The following is a 27,525-nucleotide window of genomic DNA, read 5'->3' on the forward strand; positions in this document are numbered from 1 at the left end:
TCTTCTTAAGGAACTCTCTCTCTCTATACGCTCTCCCGCTCTACAGAAAGAAGGCCCTCTTCCTATTTTAGTGAAAATCTGCATTTAATCCTCCACTCTCACTCACTTTCTCCCTCTCTCTCTGAGACCAACGCTAACCCAATTTCTCTCTATCCCCCACTGCAATTGAATTGGTCCGAGTCACTAAGGAGATCGGACTCGGTTGGAGCGCCAGATAATTTAGGTGTGAAACGCTGCATTTTGGGTGGGGTGTACTGTGTAGTTTGGAATTGATTCGAGCGGGAGGAGGACGACAGAGAAAGAGGAGGTTGAGCTATGGATGGTGATTCGTGGAGCGCTCGTCTCTGGCTCGAACCGGTACCAGTCCGCTCTTCAATCGCAATCCGGTGAGCTCAATTGAGCTTTTTCTTTCACTTGTGGGGTTGTTTGGTAGCTGGAAAAAATTGGCGATTGCTTTCGGGATATTGGTGTAATTATTTGGCCTGAACATCTTTGCAATTTTTCAAGTGTGTGTGTGTGTGTACGTGCGTTTTTATTTTTCATTTTTGGCTATCTAGAAAAATGAAAACCCTTCCCTTTATACTCCATTGGGTTGTTAGAATAATGATTAAGTAGAATAGAATTGAACTTTGAATCTCCAACTATTAGGCTTCGTTTGAGTTGAGCTATTGATATGCGACATGCATTTCTTGTGTTTTTCTCTCAATTTTATTTTGCTTAGATTTGACACTGACCAAATGGAGGCCTCGGTTGATCTGCCATGTGTATGCACTAGATATATGATGTTGGTTGGAAAGAAAGAATAAAAAAAGAAAAAGAAAGAAATAATATTTAAATGGAGTAATGAAAATGGATAGCTAAAATATTGAGTGAGATGTAAGTGTTTTAGAAAAGTGGGGAGCTAAAATAGAAAAAAAAAGTGGGATTTTTTTAGCTAAAATTTAGCGAAAGAAATGCCTAGTTGGATGTGAATGCCCTAAGCTTTTAAACAATTAATCAGCTAGCCTGCGATGACTTTCAAGTTCACTGTGATTGATTGGGATGGAGAGGGCTGAAGCAGCTCTATAGCACAGTTCTTATGTAATTAGTTTTCAACAACTTTCAAATGCAACCAGTGCTTTCTGGCATTTAATAATCATGGGCAGCTAGGATTAGAGTCCTAAATTCCAAGAGAAACTATTGGAGAGTGCTGGGAATCTGGGACATTAGGAAGAGCATTAAGACAAACAATGCTTTACAAGAAGAAGAATAAAAGGTTTAATTAGATTGGCGATCAAGCCACAGTGATGTTTGAATCATCTTGTTTCCTGTTGTTTGTTTGATAGTTTGAAGGCATCTTAGATTATTAAAGATGGTTCTTAGGATTTGCCCACTGATTCTTTGTATGTGCTCTGCTAGATGTTCATTTTATGGTTTCAATTGTTCTTCCTGAGATGGAAATTTCATGTATGCATTCATGCTACAGTTTGTAATTCTTTTGGATGACTCTTAACTTTATGTATCTTTTCTCTATGATTTGTCTCGTCTAGATTTTCTTGTTCTTTTTGTAATTAGCTTATAACATTGACAAGCAGGCCACTGTTTGCTTTGATTCTTCATTTATAGGGCTACTTTTTACACCAGTTTATGAAATTAGTTGCTACACGAATAGCAACTAATAGATTCTCTACTTCTTCAGATGACAGGGCTGGATGAAAACAGAGATGGTTTTCAGGAATTTTGTTGCAGTATCTTTTACTAGGTACCGGCGGTTCTCCTCCTCTCGCCCTTCAGCACCATCATCTTCACTTCCATGGATCTCTCCTCTTCAATTGTCAAAAGCCACCTTGCCCAAACCAGAACATCCAACTGAAACAACTACTCCCTCTGTAGATGTTCAAAGGAAATCCAAGTATATCTCTCACGAATATGCCATCAACCTGATCAAACGTGAGAGAGATCCACAACATGCCCTGGAAATATTTAATTTAGTAGCAGAGCAAAAAGGTTTTAATCACAATTGCGCAACTTATGCAACTATCCTTGACAAGCTCGCCTGGTCCAAGAAGTTTCAGGCTGTTGATGCAGTTCTTCGTCAAATGACTTATGAAACTTGTAAATTTCATGAGGGTATATTCCTTAATCTCATGAAGCATTTTTCTAAATCCTCTCTGCATGAAAGAGTGCTTGAGATGTTCTATGCGATCCAGCCAGTTGCTCGTGAAAAGCCTTCTCTCAAAGCCATCAGCACTTGTCTCAATCTCCTAGTTGAATCAAACCGGATTGATTTGGCTCGACAGTTGCTCTTGCATTCAATGAAGAAGCTTGAATTGGAGCTGAATACCTGCATTTATAACATCTTGGTTAAGCTCCATTGCAAGAACAGGGATCTTGAATCTGCCTTTGAAATTGTTAACGAAATGAAAAAATCGAAGATTTCCTATCCTAATTTGATTACGTACTCAACGCTGATGGATGGTCTTTGTGAAAGTGGAAGACTCAAAGAAGCTATTGATCTGTTTGAGGAAATGGTCTCAAAGGATCAGATCTTTCCTGATGCACTATCTTACAATGTTTTGATCAATGGGTTTTGCTGTGGAGGGAAAGTTGATCAGGCTAGGAAGATAATGGAATTTATGAGGAGCAACGGATGCAATCCAAATGTATTCAATTACTCAACCTTGATGAATGGGTTTTGTAAGGAGGGAAGACTGCAAGAGGCCAAGGAGGTTTTTGATGAGATGAGTAGCTTTGGTCTGAAATCGGATACAGTTGGCTACACTACTTTAATCAATTGCTTCTGTAGGGCTGGCAAAGTTGATGAAGCCACGGAGTTGCTCAAAGAGATGAAAGAAAGAGAATGCAAAGCCGATACAGTGACTTTCAATGTGATACTTGGAGGACTGTGCAGAGAAGGTAGGTTCGAGGAGGCCCTTGATATGCTTGAGAAACTTCCCTACGATGGTATTTATCTGAACAAAGCAAGTTACAGGATTGTGTTGAATTCCTTATGCCAAAAAGGTGAGTTGAACAAGGCCACAGAGTTGTTGGATTTGATGCTGGGTAGGGGGCTTCTGCCACATTACGCAACTTCAAATGAGTTGCTGGTTCGCCTTTGCAAGGCTGGAATGGTGGATGATGCAGTTATTGCATTGTTTGGATTGGTAGAGATGGGGTTTAAACCAGAGCCTGACTCATGGACTCATGTGCTTGAACTGATTTGCAGAGAAAGAAAGCTGTTACCTGCATTTGAGCTGCTTGATGAATTGGTTGTTTGAGAGAGCTTGGGTTCCACGACTGGCCCATCAACCAAATAATGGAAGCAACAAGAAAATTGAATCCTTGGTTTGACAAGAACGCAGACGAAAGCAATTGGAGATGATGTGAGAAAAGAAACAGGCAGCTTCCCTTTTGATCGATTTTGCAATCTTGACCTATTTAATCGACGGTTGGTTAGAAATTATCATGTGTTATGAGGTCAAAATATTCCTGTAAGAAACAAGGGTGGTGCTTCCTTCAGAGCTGAAGTTAATTGACCAAATGTTGTACAGTCAGTGTACTTTCATGCTATAGACATCAAAATGACTTCTTCAACAATGAATTGAATTCATTTAAACTCTTTTTCAGTATCTTTTACTTAATTCCATTGATATATAGAGGTAACAGGTGTCATGAAATGAAACGAACCATGATAGTCTTACATGGCATTGAAACACATAAGTTTACATTAATAATTGGAAGATTCCCCATTATCACTAAATAAGGTACAAAAATGAGAACACATTCATAGCAGAATAGACACACTAGTTTCAAGTACTTTATAGTGTAACCTTGCTAAGAGAAAAAAGTAACGAGGAAAACGCATGAATGCGTTACACCAGATTACTTCTATGCTAAAATAACATTGCTTTGAGTTTTTGACCAACCGAAGCATGTCTCATTTGATGAATCCTTGCTTCTCCATCTCTGTTAAAAGCTTGCAATTTGACCATGAGTCCATGACAACTCTTTTTAAAAGAAAGAGAGAAAAGGAAAATATGTAAAAGAGAATTCTGTATTTTATAGTGTATATTAAACTGTACGACGGTCAAATCTATTTATAGTACTTGAATAAAGCTAGGGACAAAAATAGAGGGCTGGGCTAAACTATGGCGACAGAGCTTGGGTTATTTAGCTTTGGGCTGGATCGGATATGGGCTTAAGGCTGTGCATGGTGAGCTGGCGTAAACCAAGCTGCCTTCCATCGGCGCATGGCCGTGTGTGTGTACTGTGCAGTGTTGAAACTACTTTTCACCATTAGTGTAGCTCAGGCAGCGTAGAATTTTAGAAGTATCATCTATTGAGTAGAATAATATCCAAAGAAAAAAAAAGGGGAAAAAATTGGGTTTGATACCATGTTAAAAGAGAAAATATGTAAAATATAATTTTGTATTTCTGAATGGATATTAAATTATACAATAGTCAAGTCTATTTATAGTTCAACGAGGTCAGTGAAAAAATGAAAATACTACAAACATAAAATTAGGAATTAATACAAATTGATTTACAACAATTATGGTGAAGAGTCAATAATGAATATTATCGTAATATTCTGAGAACATTTGAACAAAAGTTTTTTTTTTTTTTTTCTTTAATGCTCCGTTTGTTTCGACGTAAAATGATTTCCGTCGTAAAATGATTTCGACGAAATTATTTTCAGGAAAAATGATTTTCTCGAAAATATTTTTCGATGTTTGGTTCGCATGAAAAAATTACAAAATGCAAAAATAAGAGTTTGGTAATTGTCGCCGGAATCCAGCAACGTCTGGTCGCCGTTGCAGGATTCCGGCGAGAAAGTTTGATCGAATCCGGCCAAAATGGCTGGATTCAGGCCGGAATCTTCCGGATCTTGGCCGTTTTGGCCAGATCCGGCTGGATCAATAGCCGGATTTGTCCAGATCCGGCCGGCTTGGCCGAATCCGGCAATATTCTTGCCGGAATGTGGTCTGCCGGTGCCGGATTCCGGTGCCGGCAGAATTCCAGCCGCCGGATTCTGGCACTGGCAGAATTCCGGTGGCCTGATTCTGGCGCCGGCAGGTTTCTAGCGATCGGATGTTATCGGACTTTGGCGCCGACTGGATCCCGACGACCGACAATTGCTAAATTCTGACGATCGGATATCAAACATGTGTGTAAGGACGAAGAGCTTAATTTCGAAAAACGATTTACGATTCTAAAAATCGTAAATCGTTTTCCGAAAATTAAAGAAGCATTTTCGGTCAAACCGAAAATGATTTTTGATGATCATTATTTTCGCCCCAACCAAACACCGTAAAATACCGAAATCATTTTACGCCGAAACAAACGGAGCATAAACTAAAATCAATTTCCCAAACCAATTCACGAGAGTCACTCCTACCCCAATGTGAATAGAATTGGGGAAGATCAAGAAACGGCGTCGGAGAGAGTAAGGCCCAGCGAGGCCCAAACTCCATCTCTTTCTTTCCAATCCAAATTCTAAGAAGTGACAAAAATAGCACTTTACTCTTCCACTCAAATCCAACGGCCAACCACTCCACTCACACAGTACTCTCATATACACCAGACCCCTCATATACACCGAGGAGAGCTGTCCCTCGCTCTTTCAACCCACAAGCCTCAACCCCTTCCCTCTCTCTCTCTCTCTCTCTCTCTCTCTCTCTCTCTGTGATAGTCGGTGACAATGGCGTCCACGATTCCTGAAAACCTAACCCGAGAGCAGTACGTGTTCCTGGCGAAGCTGGCGGAGCAAGCGGAGCGCTACGAGGAAATGGTGCAGTTCATGCAGAAGCTGGTCCTGGGGTCGACCCCGGCCTCGGAGCTCAACGTGGAGGAGCGGAACCTCATGTCCGTGGCCTACAAGAACGTGATCGGGTCGCTCCGAGCCGCGTGGCGGATCGTGTCGTCGATCGAGCAGAAGGAGGAGAGCCGCAAGAACGAGGAGCACGTGGCCTTAGTCAAGGAGTACAGATCGAAGGTCGAGGCCGAGCTCTCGGAGGTCTGCGCTAGCATTCTCAGGCTCCTGGACTCCAATCTCGTGCCCTCTGCCTCGGCCAGTGAGTCCAAGGTCTTCTACTTGAAGATGAAGGGGGACTATCATCGCTACATGGCGGAGTTCAAGGTCGGGGATGAGAGGAAAGCTGCTGCGGAGGATACTATGCTTGCGTACAAGGCTGCACAGGTACTCTCGCTCGCTCTCGTGTGGGTTTTTGGTTTTTGGGCTCTGTTCGGTTGGTTAGAAAGTGTGGGGAAAGTGACACGGAAGTGGAAAATTTGTGGGTTCTATTTTTTTTCGCTGTCGGACTTGAATTAGGTTTGAAATTTTGAATGATCTGAAATTTAAGGTTTAATTGGAGATAGGGTGCTTAGATAACTGTGGATTTAGGGTTTTGACTCGGTGAATTTAACTTGGAAGTGAATGCGGCTAATGAATTGATTTTAGAGGTACGGTGGTTTTGATTAGAAGCGTAGGATTGGATTTTCTGGTTCCGATTTGTTTCGTTTGAGTGGGTATTCCAATTGGGTGTTTGTTGATTGTCGATGTTTGTGTGTTTTGGAAGGATATTGCGCTTACGGATCTTGCTCCAACGCATCCGATAAGGTTGGGTCTAGCGCTCAACTTCTCTGTGTTCTACTTCGAGATTCTGAATCAGTCAGACAAAGCGTGTAGCATGGCTAAACAGGTATTCTTCTTCATCTCCAATTACCCTTGTGAAATGTCTCAAAAATCATCATTTCTCTTTGCTAGTCCTTTTCTGGATTTTGAGGCACGATTATGTTGCTCAGTTCAGTTTGACCTTTTTTTTTTTTTTTTTTTTTTTTTTTTTTTTTCTGTATGGGCTTTTTTTTTTTCTTTAATTTTAGAACTTTTTGTTATAAGAGGAAAAAGAAGATTCATGTGAACATTAATTGTCAAAACTGGTTTTTGCATGGCTTACATGTCAGAGACTTAGAAGTAGAATTAGATGTACGAATTCAGGAAGGGCCTTGGGGCCCTGTCCCCGCAAAGTCCTACCAAGTCTAAAACTTTGCTTTAGAAAGTAGTTATACGTACACATAGGCCCTTTGATAAAAATAGCAGTGTCGGCCCCTTCAAAGTTATGACATTTATGACCCGTGGCTAATTAACAGGCTTCTTCCCCAAAGGGAAAAAAAGAAAAAGAAAAAAGTTTTACTCTGTTGAGCTGTTCTCGATGAACTTGAATCGGGGTCCCATTAGTTTATTTATTGTCTATTGACTTGATTGTAATGTCTATTCATTATTTGGCATTTTAGTCTGCATATTTGGCTGATTTTACAAATTTATGAGGTATCTGAAGAAAAATTTGGATAACAATCCCTAGCATAATATCATAGCGGAAAAAAAGGGAAAGAAAAGAAAAGTAATCGATGGCATAAATTTCTTGAAGTCTTTGCTCTGACTATTGATGCTGTGTTTTCTTATGGTAGTTGTGTTGCTTGTGTACATGGGCAAAAAAAATTTACGAAGCCAATGACATAATGTATCATTTAGATGGGGCTAATAGTAGAGGATTTGATTGGTTTAATCACTTAAATCTGTAAAATGTCAGCTGGAAGTTTGTAGTCCATCCTGTTGATGGTTGGTATAGGAAAATTCCAATCAACCATCTTTATGCGAGTGGCTATTCCGGTCAATCTTAGGGACTATATTCTTTTGCTGCAGTGATGCATATATACTCCCACCACTTTTCCTTTGTGTGTTTGGAAGCATATAATAATGGAACTCCATGTTTGACATGATTGTTGATATGTTTTTTCTTGTATTGCTTGGTATTTTGCATGATTCACTAAATTGTTGGATCACGTGGTGATGTTAGAGTTGCTTGTGTTGAATCACGGGCATACATTGTCACTGAATTGCTAATTTCCCACATGCTTCATCTTGGGTGAGATGAATAATAATTCACACATAAGGAAGTTTACATAGTGTGAAAAGTCCATGGATCCATTGACACTCTCAAAAGACGCATTGAGAGAGGAGATGACACTATGACTTATAAAGCGCCCAGGTGAAGGAAATCTTAGCGATGTGGGACACTTTAACACGCTTCCTCACATGTGGCAACTAATGGCCAAACACGTGGACAACAACAGGAGGGAAATGCCTATCATCGCAAGAAACCTGTAGCTCTGATATCATGTGAAAAGTCTATGGACCCATTGACACTCTCAAAAAACGCCTTGAGAGAAGAGGAGATTTTTTTTTGATAAGTAAGAGAGGAGAGGATTCCATGACTTATAAAGTGTTCAGGTGAAAGAAATCTTAGCAATGTGGGACACTTTAACACATAGTATTCTTAGTTTATTGTAATCTTGTTGTAGTTAAGATCTGGTGATGTATTTCTTGGAGTTACTTATGCAATCAATAGGATGAGACTTCTGTGAGATAAATGCTGGGAGCTCTGCTATCTTAGTGGTCAAAGTATTTCTTTACCTTAATTATTGTGGCTTTGACAGTGTTGTTTTCGTTAGCCTTTTGCAATTGCTAGTCTCCAGTTACTGCTTTTTCATAGGCAAAAAAATCCGCCCTTGTTTACATTGTGTAAATGTTAGAAATGCATTGAATTTTTTATTTTCCTTTTGTTAAGGCGTTTGAGGAAGCCATCGCTGAGCTAGACACTTTGGGAGAAGAATCATACAAGGACAGCACCCTCATCATGCAACTTCTAAGGGACAACCTCACTCTTTGGACTTCTGATGTGCAGGTAAGTCTCTTTTCTATTTCATTTAAGGCAAAATATATCCTTGACTTCATGATTAGATAAATTAGTTGATCATGATCTAATGTTAGGTTATGTTTGCCTTCCTGCAGGACCAGTTAGACGAACCATAGAAAGAAATATTGAAAAAGCTTGTGCGGTCCTATTCTTCTTCTGAAGGAGGTGGGCTTCGAATGTCATTTGTGTGTTGTTTAATAGTGTGTAATATTTTGAAGATTATGGGCATGAACCCATAACATGATGTTTTTTTTTTTTTTTAATATTCAGACTAAACCAATTTGTATGGAAAAGGGTAGCATTTGATAAGAGTACCTGCTAGCAATATTTGATGCGAGCTTCATATTGTCGTGGTTTATGGCATCGTATTATTTTCAAAATCTTAGATTATGTTTTGATACGCAGAATGGCTATTTCATTAGAAAAAAAGTACAGTTTTTATTAGGAATGGAAAAAAGTGGAATAGAATAGTTTTGGTGTTAGAATATATGATAATGAATCAATGATCTAATACTTAGAATGGCTATTTTTTTATGGGTTATGAGAATAACTATTTCAAAATTATTTTATTTTATATTTTTCTATTTTTAATAAAAAAGTATTTATTTTCTTAATGGAACAGCTAGCCATTCTGCTTAACAAACTTAATCTTTGGATTAAGTGGGACGTCTTTTGGATTTCTGCAGCTGAATGGCTATCAATCATTGGTGTTACAATTTTCATTTAATCTGCTACCAAAAACACAGACTTCCAATTCTTCCATTCGTTGGGCCGAATATTACGAAGGGAAACATGGTGTAGATTCGTGGCATGTGGTTTATTTGTTTGGAGAATTGTCACCCCTTTTGATACGACTTCGTAAAGTTTAAAACCTCTCAATTTAGTGTTTTAGACTTTTATTTTTTTTGTAATATCGTCTATTCGTTAAGGTTTAGGGTTTGGGATTAAATCAGACAGTAAAAAGGATAAAATGAACTTTATACTCCTAAAATTTTTATAAAATTTCAAATTTACCCTTCAAAAAAAAAAAAAAACTAAGACAAAATGTGACCCATTATGGGTCACCAGACCCAGTCGTGGGATCTGTTGACCCACGGCGGGTCATTAGGTGACCCATAGGCCTGGGTCACAAGGTGAGTGGGTTAATCCGTATCATTTATTTTTTAAAGAAAAAAAATGAAGGCACTTTGAGAATTTTATATCCATCTGTTAGGATTTAACAAAGAATCCTAATGGAAGGGAACATTGCAAAAAGTAAAAGTTCAATATACTAAATTGAGAGGTTTTGAACTTTACGGAAACATTGCAAAAGAAATGACAATTCAGGATGTCAGTTAAAGTTTTACTTTTTATTTATTTATATGATAAAGGGAAAAATGGGAAAATTAAAGGGGTTCTTTTTCACTCCTATTGTGGATAGAGTTGACCATGTGAATAGAGGTGGAAATGCATCCAAATACCAAGTTAGATGTAGATTTTGTAACTTGATGAGCTTTAAAATTGACGCATCTTGAGAATTTAGAAGCAGACCAGCTAATAAATAAAAGAGAAATGATAAAACTCATTATCCGCTTCATTTTTAACCCATTTCCGTATAGTGGAGGGGTGAATTACCATTTAATTTGTGAGACCCACATGAAATGTAACATACCTTGTAAAAGAAGCTTATGGTGGATGTCTGCAATAATGGGGAGAGATGCTCCAATTCGAAAACAAGTTTGCCTTGTTAATGGCCGAGATAGTCAAGAGGGAGCCACCTTCAATGGCTGTGGGAGAGATGCTCCAAAGACATGGCCGGTGGTTACTTGGGGGTTGACGGGTTGTGTAACCTCTTGTTCTAAGCATGATCGAACCATAAGAGGTCAATTGTGGGCCAAATAGTATTTATATTAGACTTGATATCAAGTTTTGTTAAAAAAAAATCTTCTTAGCTCGTAAAAGTTAATAGTAAGTTCTGTCTTCATAAATTTGAAATGGTCAATATCACTCGATATTTAATAGTTAATCCACAGAAGGCAAGACAGTTGGGGACCAAGGTTGTATATCTTGAGATATGATGATTTGCCACCTCAAGACAACTCTTGAGCACTTTGCCCATGTGACACCCCTAATTAGCTTTGGGGTTTTTATTTATTTATTTTTATTTTATAAAGTAAAAATTGTCACGTGGACAAAGATGATAAAGAATTGTAACTTGAAATGACAATATATCATATCTCGTATATCTTATACCATTTAAGAAGTCACAAACAGGGACACAATGCAATCCTATTTACATCATAACAGACCATTTAAGAGTCACAAACAGGGACATAATGCAATCCTTTTTACATCATAACAGATTTCGATTTCTATTGCCGAAAGATGACATGCCAGTTTATTTGAGTCTACCACACGCACCTGCATACACACCCAAAACCATAAAAAGTCCATCCACACGTACAATCCAAAAGGCAATCTGTTACTTCAACAAATGCTTGTATAGCTTCATCAATATCTTGATGAGTGTGAAAGTCAGTCCCTTGTGCTGTTTTTGATCCATTCTAGATACTGGAGACTGCCACCAGTTATGGGCAAGGCAATTACTTCCGGTACCCTGAGACAGACAAAGAAAAGGGCATGAGGGAGGAAAGAAAATCTTATTTCATCCAAAGGGATCGTCTGCCTTCAGACTCATGGGAATGCAGGCAATATCTAAATACTCCACATAGATAGTTAGATACTATGAAAAAGGTCCAAGTAGGTAACATGTCAGAATTGTCTACTCCATAGTATGTAAAATTCTTAGGCAAGTTACTTGTATTTTTAAGAAAATACAATGCAGAGGCTTTGGGCTTACTCATATTCATGGTTTGCCTTGACATGCTCTGTGAGAGCTTCTAAAAGGGATTGCCTGGTCTTGATTATAAGAAGTTCCTCAGAATCTGTCTGGATCTGAGCCCACAATACAAAACCGAGAGAAATAAGCTACAAAACAAGTTGTAAACTTATTCATACGAGTCATTCTTGGATATGCACATATACAAGAACGTGTAAACTGTCCTGACTGGAATGAAAAGTAAAGGGCTCGAAAGGTTGATATCCACTCTTCTCTATATTCAAATGGTACTCTTAATTAGTGGGGAAATGCAGTCCATACCTCTCCCTGCCACTGATACACTGACTCAATACCTGTAAACACAAAACAAACATGGTCACAAAAAAATCCAATAAAGGAAACAGTCTATGCCAATTCCATTCTTCTTCTTCTTTCCTCTTTTCTTTTCTTTCTCTACTTTGTTATGCAAAGATCCAACCTACACACTGCCCCAACCCAATTCCATCCTGATGCCAACTAAGCCAAGGCCCATGCGGTTGATTTGATGCCGGTTATTCAAAAGAATATCAATCAGCAGAACCATAAAATTCAACTCCAAATCCAAGATAAATAAATTGACGCCGGGGGGTAATAAGAAACAAGAACATGACAGCTTGAAATAGAGAGAAAGAGATATGTCCAGAAACAAACTTACAACAGTTTAAATAAAGAGCTATGTTCAAAACATGGCTCCCGTATTGTTTGAAATCTCCATTTCATCATGCATGGCTAAAGCAGGTGCATATTCAAAAGCAACTAGTACTTACATGCCTTTCTAAACATGGTTAGAAACTATATAACATTTGAAAAATAACCCCACTTCAAAAGTTTTTCAAACATTATTTTCAGTCAGGTGATTTCAGAAAGTTAAACCATGACGATTCATATTTGAAAAATATTTCTAGACACAGAAAAAGCTGAAATTTTTAAATGATCCAAACCTTCAAAATGAATGCATAAAACAATGTCAACATGAATAATCGAGTTCACAATTTTCATTAGAACAAGCAATTTGTACTGAAAAAAAAAAGAAAAGAAAAAAAGGTCACATTTTCCAATCCATGCTGACCATTAACCAAAGAGGGAACATGCAGTTCAAGGTTGTATGCTGACAGAAGAATTATGAAGTGCATACCCGGTACTCGGTTTACACATGCCGCAAGTTTTTCTCTGACAATGCTTTCAGCCAACTTCTTACCTAGACAAAGATTGTTCATTCCCCAATAAGTTAGTAGTTTAGGACTCAAATCTTCGGTACACTTCACTGACTACAATAGCAATCCAAAAGCTAAAGCATAAGGATCAATGGCAGTCAGCTACAAATATAATAACTTCAAAAATCACATCTTCAGCTTATTTATCTCAAACCCTCACGAGCAGAATTGTGACGAAAAAAAAAAAAAATCGAAAACCACAAACCCAGTTCTTTGTTAGGGACGGTAACATAGACGACGATACTCGGCACAGTGTTGCTACTCCCTTCCATTCTGATAGTATGGACGTTCTTAGCTGGCGATTGCCCACCAAACTTCGATCTGAGACAGAAACCCCAGTACCCCAAGTACCCATCAAACGCAAGTACACATAAATGGGTATCAAATTTGAATGAAATCAATAAAACCCACAACATATATATCGCAGAGATAGTGGGGGTGGTAGTGGTGGGTACCGTAAGAGAGGGGCAAAGGGGAGAGACTGAGCACAACCCGTTTTTAGGGAAGAGCTGTAGGAGAGACAGAGATTGGAGAGGCCAAAGCTGAGCATGCAAAAGGCACCGACCAGGGGCAAACGGCGTCGTAGTGCGGTCGCGGAGACAATGGGCCAGGACGAGGATGCCCTGCAGCAGAGGCTAAATGCCATTTCTTAATACTTAACTTTGTATTTACAAGGGTTTGGGTTTGGGTTTGGGTTCGTTGCTTGATGCTCTTGCTCTGGAACAAAGACAAATTCCTTCTCCAGAAGCTGCTAATTGTACGATGGTGTGGTCCTGATTGTGCCACGTGAGAATGGAAGTTTGATTGGACGGTGGTAATGTCTCCAGCTGGAGTTAGTGGCCGGGCCCAATTTAAACATGTGTTTTTGTTCTGGTTCTAGGCCCATTGCTGCCCAACTAAACTGAGATCATGGAGCCTGGAGTACAGCATTTAGCTCAAGAAAACAAGCTATTTAGAAGAGCCGCAGAGAACTCTTGCTTGAGAATCTTTCTAATTTTTTAATTTTTAATTTTTTTTTTTCTTTCTTTGGTTCTAGGCAAGAGAATCTATATGAATGAAGGAACCCATTTTGAGAAGACTCTATATGTGGTAAGTTTGCTAATCAAGCCCAAGTAAAAAACAAAGTAGACTCCATATCAACTTTGCTAATAGTTGCGAATTGGGCCGATAAGGTCATACGGCCTATGAAATTTATATGCGAAGACCATAAAACTGATCCATGAGCCCGAATCTTATCGAAATCCCGGTCCAATCTTACTTGGCAGGGAATACATTCCCAAACCAATGAAGTGCGTCTGAATGACAATAACAGTGCACAAAGCCACAAACCCACAACATAGGATAAGGGTGAAAATGCGTGCATATAATAATTGTATGTATTTGCTATTCGCATTTAACCGTTATTTGCTATCTACACATGCGAATGCAGATGCGGTTAGCAAAAATCAATATCCACATACGCAGATGCGGATAGCGGGTTTAGAGAATGCGGATGCGGTTAATAACCATATCTGCATTCCCTTTATATATATATATAGGTAAGTGTAACACTTTTAGGTTAGGTTTTTTTCATTATCATCTCAAAGTCATACCTCACTGTATTTAACTTTTTTTTGGTAATCCAAATCCCATTTACTCTATGAGACAATGACTTTCTATGACTAATAATCGTGAATTGGGTAACCAATGAAATCTTAATTTTTTTAAGTTTGCATATAGTAATAACTACATTATTTAATCTTGCATATAGATTTAGATAGTAATCCAAAATACCTATTACCTTTTATGCCGATAGTGAATAATAACCGCATTTAATAGTTGTAATAACCGCGCGAATGTAAATAGCAATAACATAATGTGGATGCGGATATCTAAAAGTGATAATCGCATTTTGCGGATGTGGGTGCGGATATTACTAACAAATGCATCTAAATTTTCACTCCAAACATGAGATACATTATTGGTTTAAAGGATAATTGACGCTCAAGTTTAGGCCATCATGGGGGTACTCACATGAAAGTTGGAGCGTACTTAACATGAAAGCGGTTATATTAGAACCTCTTTAAAAGCTAAATTTGAATAGGTAAAAAGGACTTTTGGCCCAAAGCTCAAAACGCAAGCTTAGCGTATTTATATTTCCTTCACACACACTTTACTAACTTAAGCATCAGAGGTTTCCCTCGCCGATACCCATCGACAAGCTCTCGTGCTTACATCCTTTTTATTTTGCAGGTGTGAACTGATCCAGTGTTTGGTATTAAGAAACTGTTCTATCACCAATCAATCTTACTATTGGTCTGCACATAATCTTATTAAATGAGTCGTCTTACTAACTGAAGTGAAAGCATTGTCAATTTTTTCTCTAGCTGCTCGTGATAGTGGTTCCTACGTCAACCCTTTCCTTTCATTGTTAATTTGTTTTGTGTTCTCACGATTGGCATCACAGCTTAAGGCACATGAATTTGGTGTTTGGACCAGAAAGTCATAATTGGTCCAGGTGCATAATTGCACTATGCCTCGATTGTTGCCCCATAGCATAGTGGCCCATTAAGTTCGTACAAGAGACCGAGGATATGTTTCGTATGCAAAATGATTATTTTATTAAGAAATAAAAAATATTAAAAAAAATAGGAAGTGGAATAAAGAAGCGCCGGTGTTTATACTCTTAACACTTAAAATAGCTGTTACACATTCTTCTATTTTCAATAAAAATTATTTAATTTTTTAATGGAATGGTCATTTCACGTACCTAACCAAACGTTCGGTTCTCGATTGACCCGACCGCAAGTCAGTCCTACTAGCAGAAAGTCAGTGCAGCAATTCTTCATCTGCAGTAATTGGGAAATGTTGGTGATAAGTGGAAACAGTCTCCTTAGCAAGCAATTCCAACCTGCGATAACTTCAACTGTAAAGACAAATTCCAGTTAGCAAGCAGTAAAACGCAGCAGTTGAATGACAAAATGGATGAACAAAAAATACAGAAGACAAATCAAGTAAAGACATGGTTCATTCAACTAGATTGTTTGGACTGTGGTTATGATTCATGAATGTCGTTAATTGGTCGAGGAAGCATAAACACTTTATGTCATGTCGGTTACCAATGGCTATGACATTATTATATATCCTAATCCCTATTTACAATCCCCATGGTGAAACTCCACTTGACTATTCCTATCAAACATCAATCGAGGCTCACAATTAAATAAGACTAAGAAACCCTCTTTCCCAAGCATATGGTCCCTAACACCAAAATGCATTCTCACCCAACAATGGCTTTTTTCTTGAATTTTTTTGACAACTTTGAGAAGACAAGACTTGAGCCAATTAAGACAGGTGACTTTGACAGCTCAAACTGGTATGCTTGAATATGTTACAAATATTAAGAATGTTATGACCAATAAGAAATGCACCAAAGTTACACGAAGTGAGGAATTTTCTACAATTTCCTTTTTAAAAAAAAAAAAATGGAAGGGCTGAGATTGTTCGTGGAGACACAGAAGATACGGCGGATGTTCTGGAAGCTTTTGATGGCGGACAAGGAAGTTGTCTTGGTTTCACATGCCTAAACGACCAGTTGTTACAAACTCAATGCATAGGGAGGAACTTTATCTTTTCTTTTCTCTTCTTTTCTTCTTCTGTAATTAATAAGTAAACGCTGCTGATTTCTATTATATAAGGTTAATTGGAATTAATTAGTTTATATTAGTGGGGAATCTCAAGGACTTCCATAAGATGCAAGAGTTATTAGTTAAATACCATATCTAATCTGAACTTAGCAATTGGCTTGCAACCAGATTCAAGTATCTGCAGGATTAATGGCTCCTCAATGTACAACTGTTACTGCATGTCCTTGTCATTTTCTTTGGAGCTAGCAAGAAGATAAAAAATAAATAAAATTAAAAGGGCCAGACCTCGGAATTCCCTTTCTTGGGTATTCCTTATCTATGCATGTTATGTTGAAATATTATTTCATGAAATTTAAGTTTATTTTAAATTTGAATATTTAAACTTTCCTCTATTTCTTTTTATTACTTTTTGTCCCACATTGAAAAGCTATGAGTATTTTTTGTGCTTTATAAATATTTATCAAGCTCTTATATTAAATAAGATTTTGAGTATACATATGTTAATTGTGCTAGTTGCGTCACCCAGTGCAAAACACTAGTCGTACGCACGTGTGTCGCTTTGACGCTTTAGATGCACTTTCTGATTCTGAGTTTTAGATAAAAACTATATTTTTCCAGCATATTTAATTTCGACATCTTTTTTTTTTTTTTTTTTCCTTCTCTTCTTTTTCATTTTCTCTGCTGTTACAGAATTTCTGAATTCAGAGTAGTGTTCAGAATTTACAATCTGCACACTACATTCGGGCAGTATTGTATCCTGATGACAAAATTGGTGTATTCCCTTTTGCAAAACTTATTGTTTAAGTAGGAAGTAATATTTGTCTAAGAGACAGATTTACATTCACCTTACTGTCCAGTGTTCTTTCTATACAGTTTTTTTTTTTTTTTTTTTTTTTTGCTTTCTTTAATTTTATGTAGTTCCGCATCTTTATATTTCCAACATGTTATACTTCAAATATTCAAGAAATATTAAAAATGGGTTGATTATGATAGCTGTCAAAAAAAGAACACCAAGAAGGCAAAATTTCTTCTGTAATGAAAAAGAAACGAAAGTGATAATAATGTTCACTACTTATGTGAATTTTCCAACAATTAGAGACCACGTGCGTATAGATAACCCAAAAACCATAATCTGATATGCCTATCCATGCGACCAAATATACATGAAAGATCCAGTTTTTAAGGTGGTAGTAATCTTAATGTGTTTTGGCCGTCCCTTCGATCTTCCCCACAAAAAATCCTAATTCCGCCCATGGTCATAGACTGGAGTTTAAAGAAGAGATTGTTTATAATTAAACAATAATAGAGAATCATACGTTTAATGGATTATCTTTTGAGGACCATTCTATATGAGCATATGGTATAAAAAATTAAACTTAAAGAATTTCAAAAAGGGTTCAATATTGCAGTGCTGCTCCTGCTAACATATGACCTAACCTTGGACTTGTAGCAGCAAAGGAAAGAAAGGAAAAACAATCCGAAGGGATGAGTTAAAAAAATCTGTAGTGGGGTTGTGATCTGTGAATGACACCCTGTTAAGCTCGGATCTCAAACAGTTGAGGAAGACTCGATCTCTTTAGGGTTTAGACCCTAGGGACTAGGGAGCTAGGAGGGGAGGAGGGGCCTCACTCGTGCTTCTCAGCTCCATAAAATAAAGGTGGGATATAGTCTTTGAAATTTGCACAAACTGACATGTGCCATATGATCCACAAAAGTGTTTGGTTGCTTTGGCAATTGGCATTGGCCCTCAGAGAAATTTTCTAGACTGAATCTGCAAAAGTGGAAAAAGGGTGAATTCCAAAAAAAAAGAAAAGAAGAGCATTTAAAAGAATGAAGGGATATATAAAAGGGGTTAGAAATTTGTGTCCCTAAAGTCTCTTTAGGAAATCCATTTGTTTAGCATGCCTGAGTGAATCCAAGAACAAGCATCCTAAGTAGAATTTAGTTACCTTGGTCAGTGGTCAACAATTTTTACCGTTGATTTCACTGATTATGGTCAATATAGTTTACAGTGTGGTCCAGTTCTTAATGAGAGATCATATAACCCCATCTTTGTTTTGATTCAACCAAGTATATTTATTTATGCACTTGGGAAGATAATTAATACCCATGGTGAAAAAATTCAAGGGCAAATTTATTTTAGAGGTTCTCTTATTAAGTCATTATACCATTAGACCAAACGACAAAGTATTGAAGATAATCTATTAAACTTTACGTCTATCTAAAATACATGTCAGTTTAATAGACTGATCAGCTGGAGGCCAGAAAACTTTATCTTTTGTCCTGGACGTACGGTAGACCAAACGGGAGAGCGAAATCCCATTATTCGATGAAAACGAACTAAAAACGATAGACAATTAAGCGGAAAACCTTAATGCCTATCTTATGATCGTCTAAACCTTTTCGAAATTTCCTTTCTAAGTAAAAAGAGAAAGGCTGTTTGTTGTACCACCATACAAATCCATGAGGTACAAATTACAATTATTGGACCATCTTGGACTTGTCATGCCACAAAGACCACCGAATTCTTTGTGCACACACACAAAGATGGGGGGGTGGGGGGAAAAAGTAAAAGTCAAAATGGTAGATAATTAGTCCATTGAGAAACACCTAGTCGAGGGGCATCTGGTGAAGGATATTGAACCACAAAAATTGGTCCAACTTGTTGACAGAAAATTGTTTGATCCCCTAAACTTGCTCGTCTTTAACAATTTCCATGATTTATCTCCCCCACCTCCTCCAAGAACAAAGAAGAAAAAGAAAGTTAATAACTCCATTGCCAAGGCACAGTCAACTAGACATATCTCTTGGATGATCAGAATTAATCAGAGGCTCCACTAATCAATCTCATAATACCAAATTAGCAATCTTTGAATGTGTATAATATAAGGCTATAATCTCTTCTTAGTCATATCATTTTCACTAAGTACACCTCAATGTCTTAATAGCAGTGATTGCTGAATGTTAGAAAAATTTTGTACTTCCTAAATTGTCGTCCACATGTTACAAAACCCAAAAGGAGACGCGCCCAAAAGTGTGAAAAAAAGAAAGAAAAAAAAAAGGGAGAAAAAGTGCATCTCTTTTTGTAATTCTTTGGCCTGTCTAGAGAGACAATCCTTTAATTTCCCCCAACCAGATTTTTGGCCAACTTGGACAAGATTTCCACATTTCATCATTAAGATTTATCTTTGTTGGTCACTGAAAATGACACAGGCTGGTCCAAGTTTCACAAAATATAATACACCCTTCATGCCTTTTCTTGCAACTCATTTCCTTTTCCATGAATTGTGACAATGTGAATTTCCATAATTCTAATACCCAATGAGTTGTCAACTTGTATACAATTCACCATACCTAGCTAGCTAGTCCACAAGTGTACAAAAACATAAAAAAAAGGTTGTGTATACGATTTTAACGCTGAATTAACCTAACACGAAATTAGTAGGTTAGGGTCGAATAATGTAATTAAATGGGTCAGATAGGGTTCAACACGACTCGAACTCGACGCGTGGCATTTTAAGAATGATAATTTTTTACACGAACCTAATTAACACCAAATTATATAGCTGATTAGAATTGAGACGTCTGACCCGTAAAATTACCATCGAATCAAAATCCAATAACGATATATCTATCACAAATCTAATGGTGATTTAAAAAGTCGCATCATTTTTTGTAGATAACATTACTCGTCTTTTATAGTTTTACACCTATACATTGACACGACCGGAAATGAACATCGGCAAAACAAAAAGAGGCTTAATTAAGTAAGAAACAGAATATTAAGGGTTGATGCCTTTATGCCCCCATCGATTCAAGACACACCAAAACTAGTTGACTAACTGTTATCTCTTGTCATGTCGAAATTGCAAAAGAACAAGCAATAACCCTAACATAATCAGTTTATAGCAGTAAAACAATCTACAGCTCTGTTGGGGACAAACTGAGTTTATAGTAGTAAAATAATCAGTTCATAATGTTGCCATTTCGATAAAATCCTATATATTATATCACTGTTTTATAATATGATGTATGTATGTCATGTTGTATTATTATCATGTACGTGACACCACTTTACAATTGTAAGTATTTTTTTTTTTTTCCTTTTCGGAGGACTCTTAGATTAACACTTCACCAATTTCGTTAGGTAATATAATTTTATCTCAAAAGTTTAATTTTATAGGAAGCGTGAATTTAATTATTTAATTAATATTGTAATCATCTTTTTACGTGTGGACCTAAACTTATACTTACTAAGTAAAGCTAAATATTTAAAATATTTAGCTTTAAAATGTATAATTTGAATTCGAATTCAAAATCTTTACTGATCATCCCGTTAACTTAGAAAGCATTTACATGTGTCTCTTGGAATGTGAGAAGCACATTCATTAATGCGAGTTGTATGAAATTTCCTACAAACCGATTTATAAAAAATTGATATAATTTCTAAAGAACAAAAGAAAACAATGCCATATTTTTGACAACTAAAACTCCGTTGCATTATAATCCACCTAAATCTTTTAATTAACCACAAATAGAGTTGATTGACCCCAATATTCGATGTTTCCTTTTTATCTTTTACTTTTTAAAAATCTCTTTCAAATCAATAGACGAGTCCCGATCATTAAATTGTCTCCTTTTTAATAAAAAGTTTGAGTATTTTATTGATTAAAAATTATGAGCATAAACTTTTTACATTACAAAACATAAAATTTTTTAAAATCATAGTCACATGCTATGTAATTACATAGGGTGCGTTTGTAATTGCGATTTCGTAGACAATAAGTGCGATTTAAAACAAAATCGCAGAACATAAATCGTTTGGGAACTACGTTTTTAAAAATTGCACGCAGGTAAGATAATGTTTTTTTGAAAACGCAGAATTTTAAAGGTTAATTTGCGATTTTAAACGTTAAACTGCGATTTTGTCAAACGCTTAACTGTGTTTTTAAAAATTATTTTTTTAAAATCGTACATTTTAAAATCGTGATTTTAAATCGCACTTTTTGAAATCGCAAACCCAAACGGACCCATAGTCATGAATGCAAATAAAATTCTCACAATAAAGTGATATTTATAACTTTCATCTTCCGCTAACCCGTGTAAAAAAAAGTTAAAGAATAGATTTACTCTGAGCAGACTAGATATAAGACAATGGTAGTCAAATATCTTAAAAATTTATTTAAACTAACTGTAAGAAATAACCCTTCACACCGAACTGTCCAGACCGTGAGAAATAAGAAAAATCCAAAATTAGGAAAAAGGAAAAAAAACACACACAAACATAAGTTTGAGAACAAAAATACATGTCTTATAATAATGTTCTATTTTTAATAACAAATGGCGTATATCAAGGAAATATATATATATATATTGTTCTGTTTAGCGAAAAAGACTGCAAAAGGTTGCGTCATATCGTAATTTCACAAAGAAACGGGTGCTTCCAGTCACCAGCTGCCAGCTCAGAGTACACGCGTCAGCATGAAAGGAAAAAAGACAGACTCTTGTCCGATTGGTCACTCACCACTGCCCATATTACGCTTTTGTCCTTGCAACTTGAATTATATTACTACACCGAACATGTCGTTTTCTTTCCTGACACAAAAGGGTAAGGCCCTAAAAAACCGTCTCATTATTATAACATCAATATGGCGAAGTTCAACAAAGTGGAGAATAGCAAGGAAAGTTAATATATGACAGAATTATAAAAATATATATATAATTGTGCTCAAATATTTTAAAAAGAAAACAGGGTTCTGTTTATTAACGTGTCTTAAAATGTTATTTTTTTTTTTTATAATATTCCGATATGACATAATTAAAGTGTTTTGTATTTCTGATTATTTGTTAATATTTTTATTTTTATTTAAAAAAACCCAATTGACAAAATAATTTTTTTTCTTTGAAAGTTAAATACATATTTGTCCGTGTGGTTTAAAAACCTTATTTTTTACTTATTCAATTTTTATTTTTTTTATAGGTCGAAAAGATAATTACGATACTTCCATCAATTTTTTCTATTCAAAACTGATAGATTTTCACGTCAAACCATTAAAATTATAACACGTGACTCCTATATTTTTTTTTTTATTTATATTTTGATACTTTTTTTCATGAGAAATGATCCCTACACTCATTTCTTACAACAACCTTACAACAAGCTGATGTGGCTTGTAATATTTTATTATTTTTTTGTTTTGTTTTCATTTCTTTTTGTAAAAAAATAATAAAATATTACCAGCTACATCAGCTTGTTGTGGAGCTATTGTGAGAAATGAGTGTAGGAATCATTTCTCTTTTTTCATTGTGACATGGTGCCAATAAATAAACTAAACATCATCTTAATACCTATCTCTTCGTAAAAGATTAATACTCTTAGCATTTCTGATAATTCAATGACAAAAGCATGTCCAAATAATTCCTCATCAGATTCAACGAATTTTTCCTCCTTTTTTTTTTTCTTATTTCTTATATCACTTTGTCACTTTTAGAGAATAAAATTATTAATCATCTTTACTTTGGCGACGTAAATATCGGAAATTGAATAATCGCATTCGATCATGGTTTTTCACGTAGACCCTTTGATATTTTTTTATTGGTGCCCATTGGACATCCACTTTCCTGACAAGACACTATCACATACAAACACACACTCCTCTATCTCTCCCCTATAAACACGCACTGATTTCCTTCATAAACCCTTCTCAAGCAGCAGTCTTTTCGGCCCCATCTTTGAGAGAGCAAGGGATAGGGGGTGAGAGAGAGAGAGGAAGAGGGTGCCTCACTGCGTAGCATTTCTGTATTATCTCCTTACATCATTCGCTGTTCGTCAAGTCTTTGATTTTAAAAATAAAATCTCTGCTTGTTGGTCTACAATATCTGAAATCAATCAGTACTCAAAGCCCAAGCAAAGTTTTCGCTTCTATTTTTCATTTGACGAAACTTGTTTAGAGAGAGAGAGAGAGAGAGATTTCTTGGGCCTTGCAAATGGCACCCAGTTTTGATAGTGCAGTTTCAAGCCTTCTTTGTGCGGAAGACAACAGCATTTTCGATGATAACGATTATGGGACCGTGGAGGAAGTGCTTGAGGACAAGTGGCTTCATCGGAATCATCGAAACCATGGTCAAGACCGGAGCTTTGGCGGTGGCAATGGGTTGCCCTTGCAGAGTGACGAGTGTTTGGCTTTGATGGTTGAAAAGGAATGCCAGCATTTGCCTGCTGCTGATTACTTGAAGAGGCTGCGAAGCGGGGATTTGGACTTGGGGGCTAGAAGACAGACTGTTGATTGGATTGGAAAGGTGGGTTTATGGCATTTTTTGATGACTTTCTAGAGTTTGCCAATCGATTTCTTTTTTTGCTTGCTTGAATGAATGGCGACATCAGAATTGTGTGTTTCCCCTTGTAATTAGTCTCATCTTTTGCTTTTTAGGTAGTAAGATTCACTATGGAACTGGGTTTATGCAGAGAAATTGCTGCCTTTACAATTATTATTAGTTTCATTCTCTTGAAACTTTGAGGTAGTTTGATGAAAAAAGTTTTTTTTTTTTTGGCCTTGGAAATCCTCCAAAATGCCGAACACAATCAAGTGGTATTGGATATCGGTGGCATCACTCTGTTTTTGCTTGAAGGGTAGATGCTGGCATCTTAATCCTATTTATGCGTTTCTTCCTTCTGCATGCCTCTGATTTGCTTTCATTCCCTTATCCTTGTTTAGCAACTGCTGAAGAACTGTTTGATTAATTTCTTTCCACTGGCATTAATTGACGATCGACGCTAATGGTTAAACTGGTGTAACAGGTACATGCCCATTTCAGTTTTGGACCTCTGTGTGCATATTTAGCTGTAAACTACTTGGATCGTTTCCTTTCTGCTTATGAATTACCTGTAAGTCGAAAAAAGAAGTAGCTATTCTTTCTTTTTCTTTTTTTTGGATGAATAGTAGCTATTCTTTTGTTTCCAATCTTTTATGCATCATGTTCCGAAGTCCATTTCTGATTGCATAAACTCTGCATGCACATTTGCAGAAGAGCAAACATTGGACAATGCAATTGTTGGCTGTGGGATGTTTATCTCTGGCTGCCAAAGTTGAGGAGACTGAAGTTCCTCTATGTCTAGATTTGCAGGTTATAATGATTTTCGATTGCCATCTGCATAGCTGTTCAGTTTTCTTTTCATCTGTGACCTGATGATCATAATCCTCTTAACAGGTGGGTGAAGCGAAATTTGTTTTTGATGCTAGAACAATACAAAGGATGGAACTTCTGGTTTTGAGTACCTTGAGGTGGAGAATGCAAGCAGTCACCCCTTTCTCATTCATAGACTACTTCCTCTGCAAGATCAATGGTGATCAAATCCCACTTAGAACATCAATCTTGAGATCAATCCAACTCATATTAAGCACAATAAAAGGTGACACGAACGGAATGTAGTGCTTTAGTTTTTTTGCAGTGGTAACAATTATGATAGAGAGAGATGATAGAGGGTCTTAATGTTTTGGTGGATGGGAATTCAATGCAGGGATTGATTTCTTGGAGTTCAGGCCTTCAGAGGTTGCAGCAGCAGTGGCAGTAGCTGTTGCTGGAGAAACCCAAACAGTAGACATTGAGACAGCAACTTCTCTTCTCATTGAACATGTGAAAAAGGTATATAGTCATTGGTCCACGAATCACAAAGGGATATTCATATGATGATTTTGCTTTTGCTTTTTTGCTCTTATCATTCTTAGCTGATTACGTACCAATTTGATTTAAGTGAGATAAGCTAATGTTAATTCCCCACCCCCCTCCTAATTATGGTTGATGCAGGAGAGAGTGCTCAAGTGTCTTAAGATGATCCGAGATTTGTCATTAGTTAGTGACTCTGTTAAGGATTCGACTGCGTCAGTCCCACCTATACCCCAAAGCCCAATTGGGGTCTTGGATGCTGCATGCTTGAGCTATAAAAGTGATGAAGCTACGGTTGGTTCATGTACAAATTCTTCACATAATACCCCTGATGCTAAAAGGAGGAAGCTAAACAGAACCTTTGAAGTGGAGCTATAAATAAGGTCATGGAATGTGGGATTTTCACTTGGCCTCCTGAACAAATGTGTGATTTTGTTACATAGGAACTTTAATTAGTTTGATTATTAAGGTGGGCCTTGAAAGGATACCGAAAAAGAATGGAGACAAAGAGAGGGGTTGAAAAGGAAAAAGGAGGGAGGTAGGAAAATTGGATGTATAAGAGGACTTGAATAAGTTGAGTCATGGGTAGATGATGGTGGATGAGGAACAGAATTAGCATACTTCATGCTCTTAGCATGAAGAACACTCACCAGCTGTTAAATATTAGAATTCTTAACGGCTAGAGATGAAGTAGAAAGAGAAAGGAACAAAAAAAAAAAAAAATGTGTTGTGTTTGAGAGATTACTTTGCGTGTGTCTGGAGTTTTTCATTGGTTGGAAAAAGAAAAGGATAAAAGAACAAAAAAGTAAAAAGTCCTGAGATATATTTGCGAGAATTGTATAATTTAAGAAGTTTTCGTATGTTTGTTTATTATTTCATATTCTATGCCTTTTAATTTATTAACTAGCATAACAGAAATGATTATCTACTTTATTCACAGCCATGTCAGCAATTCTTTGTTTGACCATGCCTCTGGTTAGGCCATAAACTGCTCAGTAATTTAATGCATGCCTACCAACCCCTTAATAATAATTTGTGATTGAAGTGAGAGACTGAGAGCCTTGATTCGGGTGCTTTGTTGTTTGTTTATAAAAGAGTCAAGACTCCATTTGTTAATGCTTTATAAAGGGTATTTTTTTTGTTTATTTTTTTTATTATCTAACAGTGCTTCTGCTGTCCTTAATCTATCTGACAAGGACCCACTCAATGACAATATTTTATTTTAGGGCAAAGGAAAAAAAAGGTCTTTCAGAAGTAGCACTGATCTGCATTGTTCTTTTTTTTTTTTTGAAAACAGTGAGCTCAAGGCTCCTAGCATTGCATTAAATCTAACAGGCCGAAGGCACATCACAGTGAGTAAAAATACAAATGCATGCTACTTATTAAGCCAGAAAATTTGATTTGGGCGTTATCTACAAATAAACAAATATTACAAGATTAAGCATTTGAGCCACTCTCTACATGTAAGCACCATTACTAAAGATGAGAAGGCTGATCCGAGCAATCAAGCCCTAAAACAGATCAGTAATATCTGAGTACTTACAGACAGACTTAAAAACAAGGAACATAAAAAACAACAAACATAAAAAACAACAAACAAAAATACAGACAGAAACATCAAACAAGCGGTCGCCGGAAAATCTCGCCAATGCCAGCGCGTGAACAACACGCGCCGAACACAAACACCACCACAATGATAGCCAACCGCCAGAAGCCCTTCCCACCACTGGCCAAGACCAAGAAATGAGACCCGTGACCCACACGTGCAGAAACAAAAGGAATAAGTCTTGGCGCGTGCAGGCCACGCGCCGACCATCGTAAGCCCACATGGCCGTGGCTGACGGCGATAGGACCAGAGAGCGATGGCGAACCCCACTAAGAGGCGCGTATCTCGAAAAGCACGGCGGATGGGTGTATATGTAGCGACGAAGACAAAGAAACTCATGAAGCTCGGCCAAAAAAATCCACCCCAAACGAACCAACTTGCTTGCCATTCCTGCCAAAAAAACAAACACACAAATCCAACCAAATACTAAAAATAAAACACTCTACTGGTTCTAAAAACCAGAGAGAAAACATCATTCCATAACCCTAAAGGTTAGGAAGCAAAACCACCCCCGGAACTAGCTAAGGGGAAGACAAAAGACCTACTAAGAGGTCAGAAAAAACACCGTGGGGAGGAGGGAGGCGTGAAAAACCTCCCTCCCCCCACGCCTCAACATCTACTAGCTCTCTCTCTAGAAAGTATCGGGAGTTTCTCTCTCTAGAGTTATCTGAAAGGGACAATCTCTCAAGTTTGTCTATGTCTTTAATCCCAAGTCTTAATCTGCATTATTCTGAATACATTAAAAATACATGTAAGTTGAAAGAATTCAGAGGCATTCAATGCCCAACTATATAAAGGCCACACCAACTTTCAGACATGATTC

General features: G+C 37.1%; 4 protein-coding genes across 5 annotated transcripts; 3 read left to right on the plus strand and 1 right to left on the minus strand.

Annotated features, from left to right (window-relative positions):
* On the plus strand, nucleotides 1–3,599 carry LOC133872010 (pentatricopeptide repeat-containing protein At5g18475). The gene is made up of 2 exons (XM_062309513.1): nucleotides 1–386; nucleotides 1,679–3,599. The coding sequence occupies exon 2, from the start codon at nucleotides 1,692–1,694 to the stop codon at nucleotides 3,255–3,257; it is 1,566 nt and encodes a 521-aa protein (XP_062165497.1). The 5' UTR covers nucleotides 1–386; nucleotides 1,679–1,691; the 3' UTR covers nucleotides 3,258–3,599.
* A 1,942-nt stretch (nucleotides 3,600–5,541) lies between these two features.
* Nucleotides 5,542–9,072, plus strand: LOC133870336 (14-3-3-like protein B). Its single transcript, XM_062307428.1, has 4 exons — nucleotides 5,542–6,178; nucleotides 6,558–6,680; nucleotides 8,607–8,723; nucleotides 8,831–9,072. The coding sequence occupies exons 1-4, from the start codon at nucleotides 5,681–5,683 to the stop codon at nucleotides 8,849–8,851; spliced, it is 759 nt and encodes a 252-aa protein (XP_062163412.1). The 5' UTR covers nucleotides 5,542–5,680; the 3' UTR covers nucleotides 8,852–9,072.
* Nucleotides 9,073–10,987: 1,915 nt separating this feature from the next.
* On the minus strand, nucleotides 10,988–13,528 carry LOC133870337 (protein CutA, chloroplastic). Of its 2 annotated transcripts, none has more exons than XM_062307429.1 (6): nucleotides 13,262–13,528; nucleotides 13,012–13,127; nucleotides 12,728–12,790; nucleotides 11,875–11,906; nucleotides 11,575–11,702; nucleotides 10,988–11,331 (listed from the first exon to the last, which is right to left on the minus strand). In XM_062307429.1, exons 1-6 carry the CDS (start codon nucleotides 13,450–13,452, stop codon nucleotides 11,250–11,252), a joined length of 612 nt encoding a protein of 203 aa, XP_062163413.1. In that variant the 5' UTR covers nucleotides 13,453–13,528; the 3' UTR covers nucleotides 10,988–11,249. The 2 variants fall into 2 exon arrangements, with proteins under 2 accessions (XP_062163413.1, XP_062163414.1); XM_062307430.1 differs by having other exon boundaries at nucleotides 11,575–11,669; nucleotides 13,262–13,525.
* A 9,527-nt stretch (nucleotides 13,529–23,055) lies between these two features.
* On the plus strand, nucleotides 23,056–25,931 carry LOC133871159 (cyclin-D2-1-like). The gene is made up of 6 exons (XM_062308540.1): nucleotides 23,056–23,731; nucleotides 24,231–24,317; nucleotides 24,458–24,556; nucleotides 24,641–24,842; nucleotides 24,951–25,075; nucleotides 25,238–25,931. The coding sequence occupies exons 1-6, from the start codon at nucleotides 23,420–23,422 to the stop codon at nucleotides 25,472–25,474; spliced, it is 1,062 nt and encodes a 353-aa protein (XP_062164524.1). The 5' UTR covers nucleotides 23,056–23,419; the 3' UTR covers nucleotides 25,475–25,931.
* Nucleotides 25,932–27,525: the final 1,594 nt, after the last annotated feature.

Source organism: Alnus glutinosa, chromosome 6, assembly GCF_958979055.1.
Source record: "Alnus glutinosa chromosome 6, dhAlnGlut1.1, whole genome shotgun sequence".
Classification (NCBI taxonomy): domain Eukaryota; kingdom Viridiplantae; phylum Streptophyta; class Magnoliopsida; order Fagales; family Betulaceae; genus Alnus; species Alnus glutinosa.

Coding starts and splice junctions, on each gene's coding strand:
- LOC133871159 (XM_062308540.1), top strand. CDS start 23,420: ATGGCACCCAGTTTTGATAGTGCAGTTTCAAGCCTTCTTTGTGCGGAA. Junction 23,732..24,230: donor CTGTTGATTGGATTGGAAAG/GTGGGTTTATGG, acceptor CTGGTGTAACAG/GTACATGCCCATTTCAGTTT. Junction 24,843..24,950: donor CATATTAAGCACAATAAAAG/GTGACACGAACG, acceptor AATTCAATGCAG/GGATTGATTTCTTGGAGTTC.
- LOC133872010 (XM_062309513.1), top strand. CDS start 1,692: ATGAAAACAGAGATGGTTTTCAGGAATTTTGTTGCAGTATCTTTTACT.
- LOC133870337 (XM_062307429.1), bottom strand. CDS start 13,452: ATGGCATTTAGCCTCTGCTGCAGGGCATCCTCGTCCTGGCCCATTGTC. Junction 11,703..11,874: donor TGTATCAGTGGCAGGGAGAG/GTATGGACTGCA, acceptor CTTGTTTTGTAG/CTTATTTCTCTCGGTTTTGT. Junction 11,332..11,574: donor AAGGCAAACCATGAATATGA/GTAAGCCCAAAG, acceptor TGTCTGTCTCAG/GGTACCGGAAGTAATTGCCT.
- LOC133870336 (XM_062307428.1), top strand. CDS start 5,681: ATGGCGTCCACGATTCCTGAAAACCTAACCCGAGAGCAGTACGTGTTC. Junction 6,179..6,557: donor TTGCGTACAAGGCTGCACAG/GTACTCTCGCTC, acceptor GTGTTTTGGAAG/GATATTGCGCTTACGGATCT. Junction 6,681..8,606: donor CGTGTAGCATGGCTAAACAG/GTATTCTTCTTC, acceptor CCTTTTGTTAAG/GCGTTTGAGGAAGCCATCGC.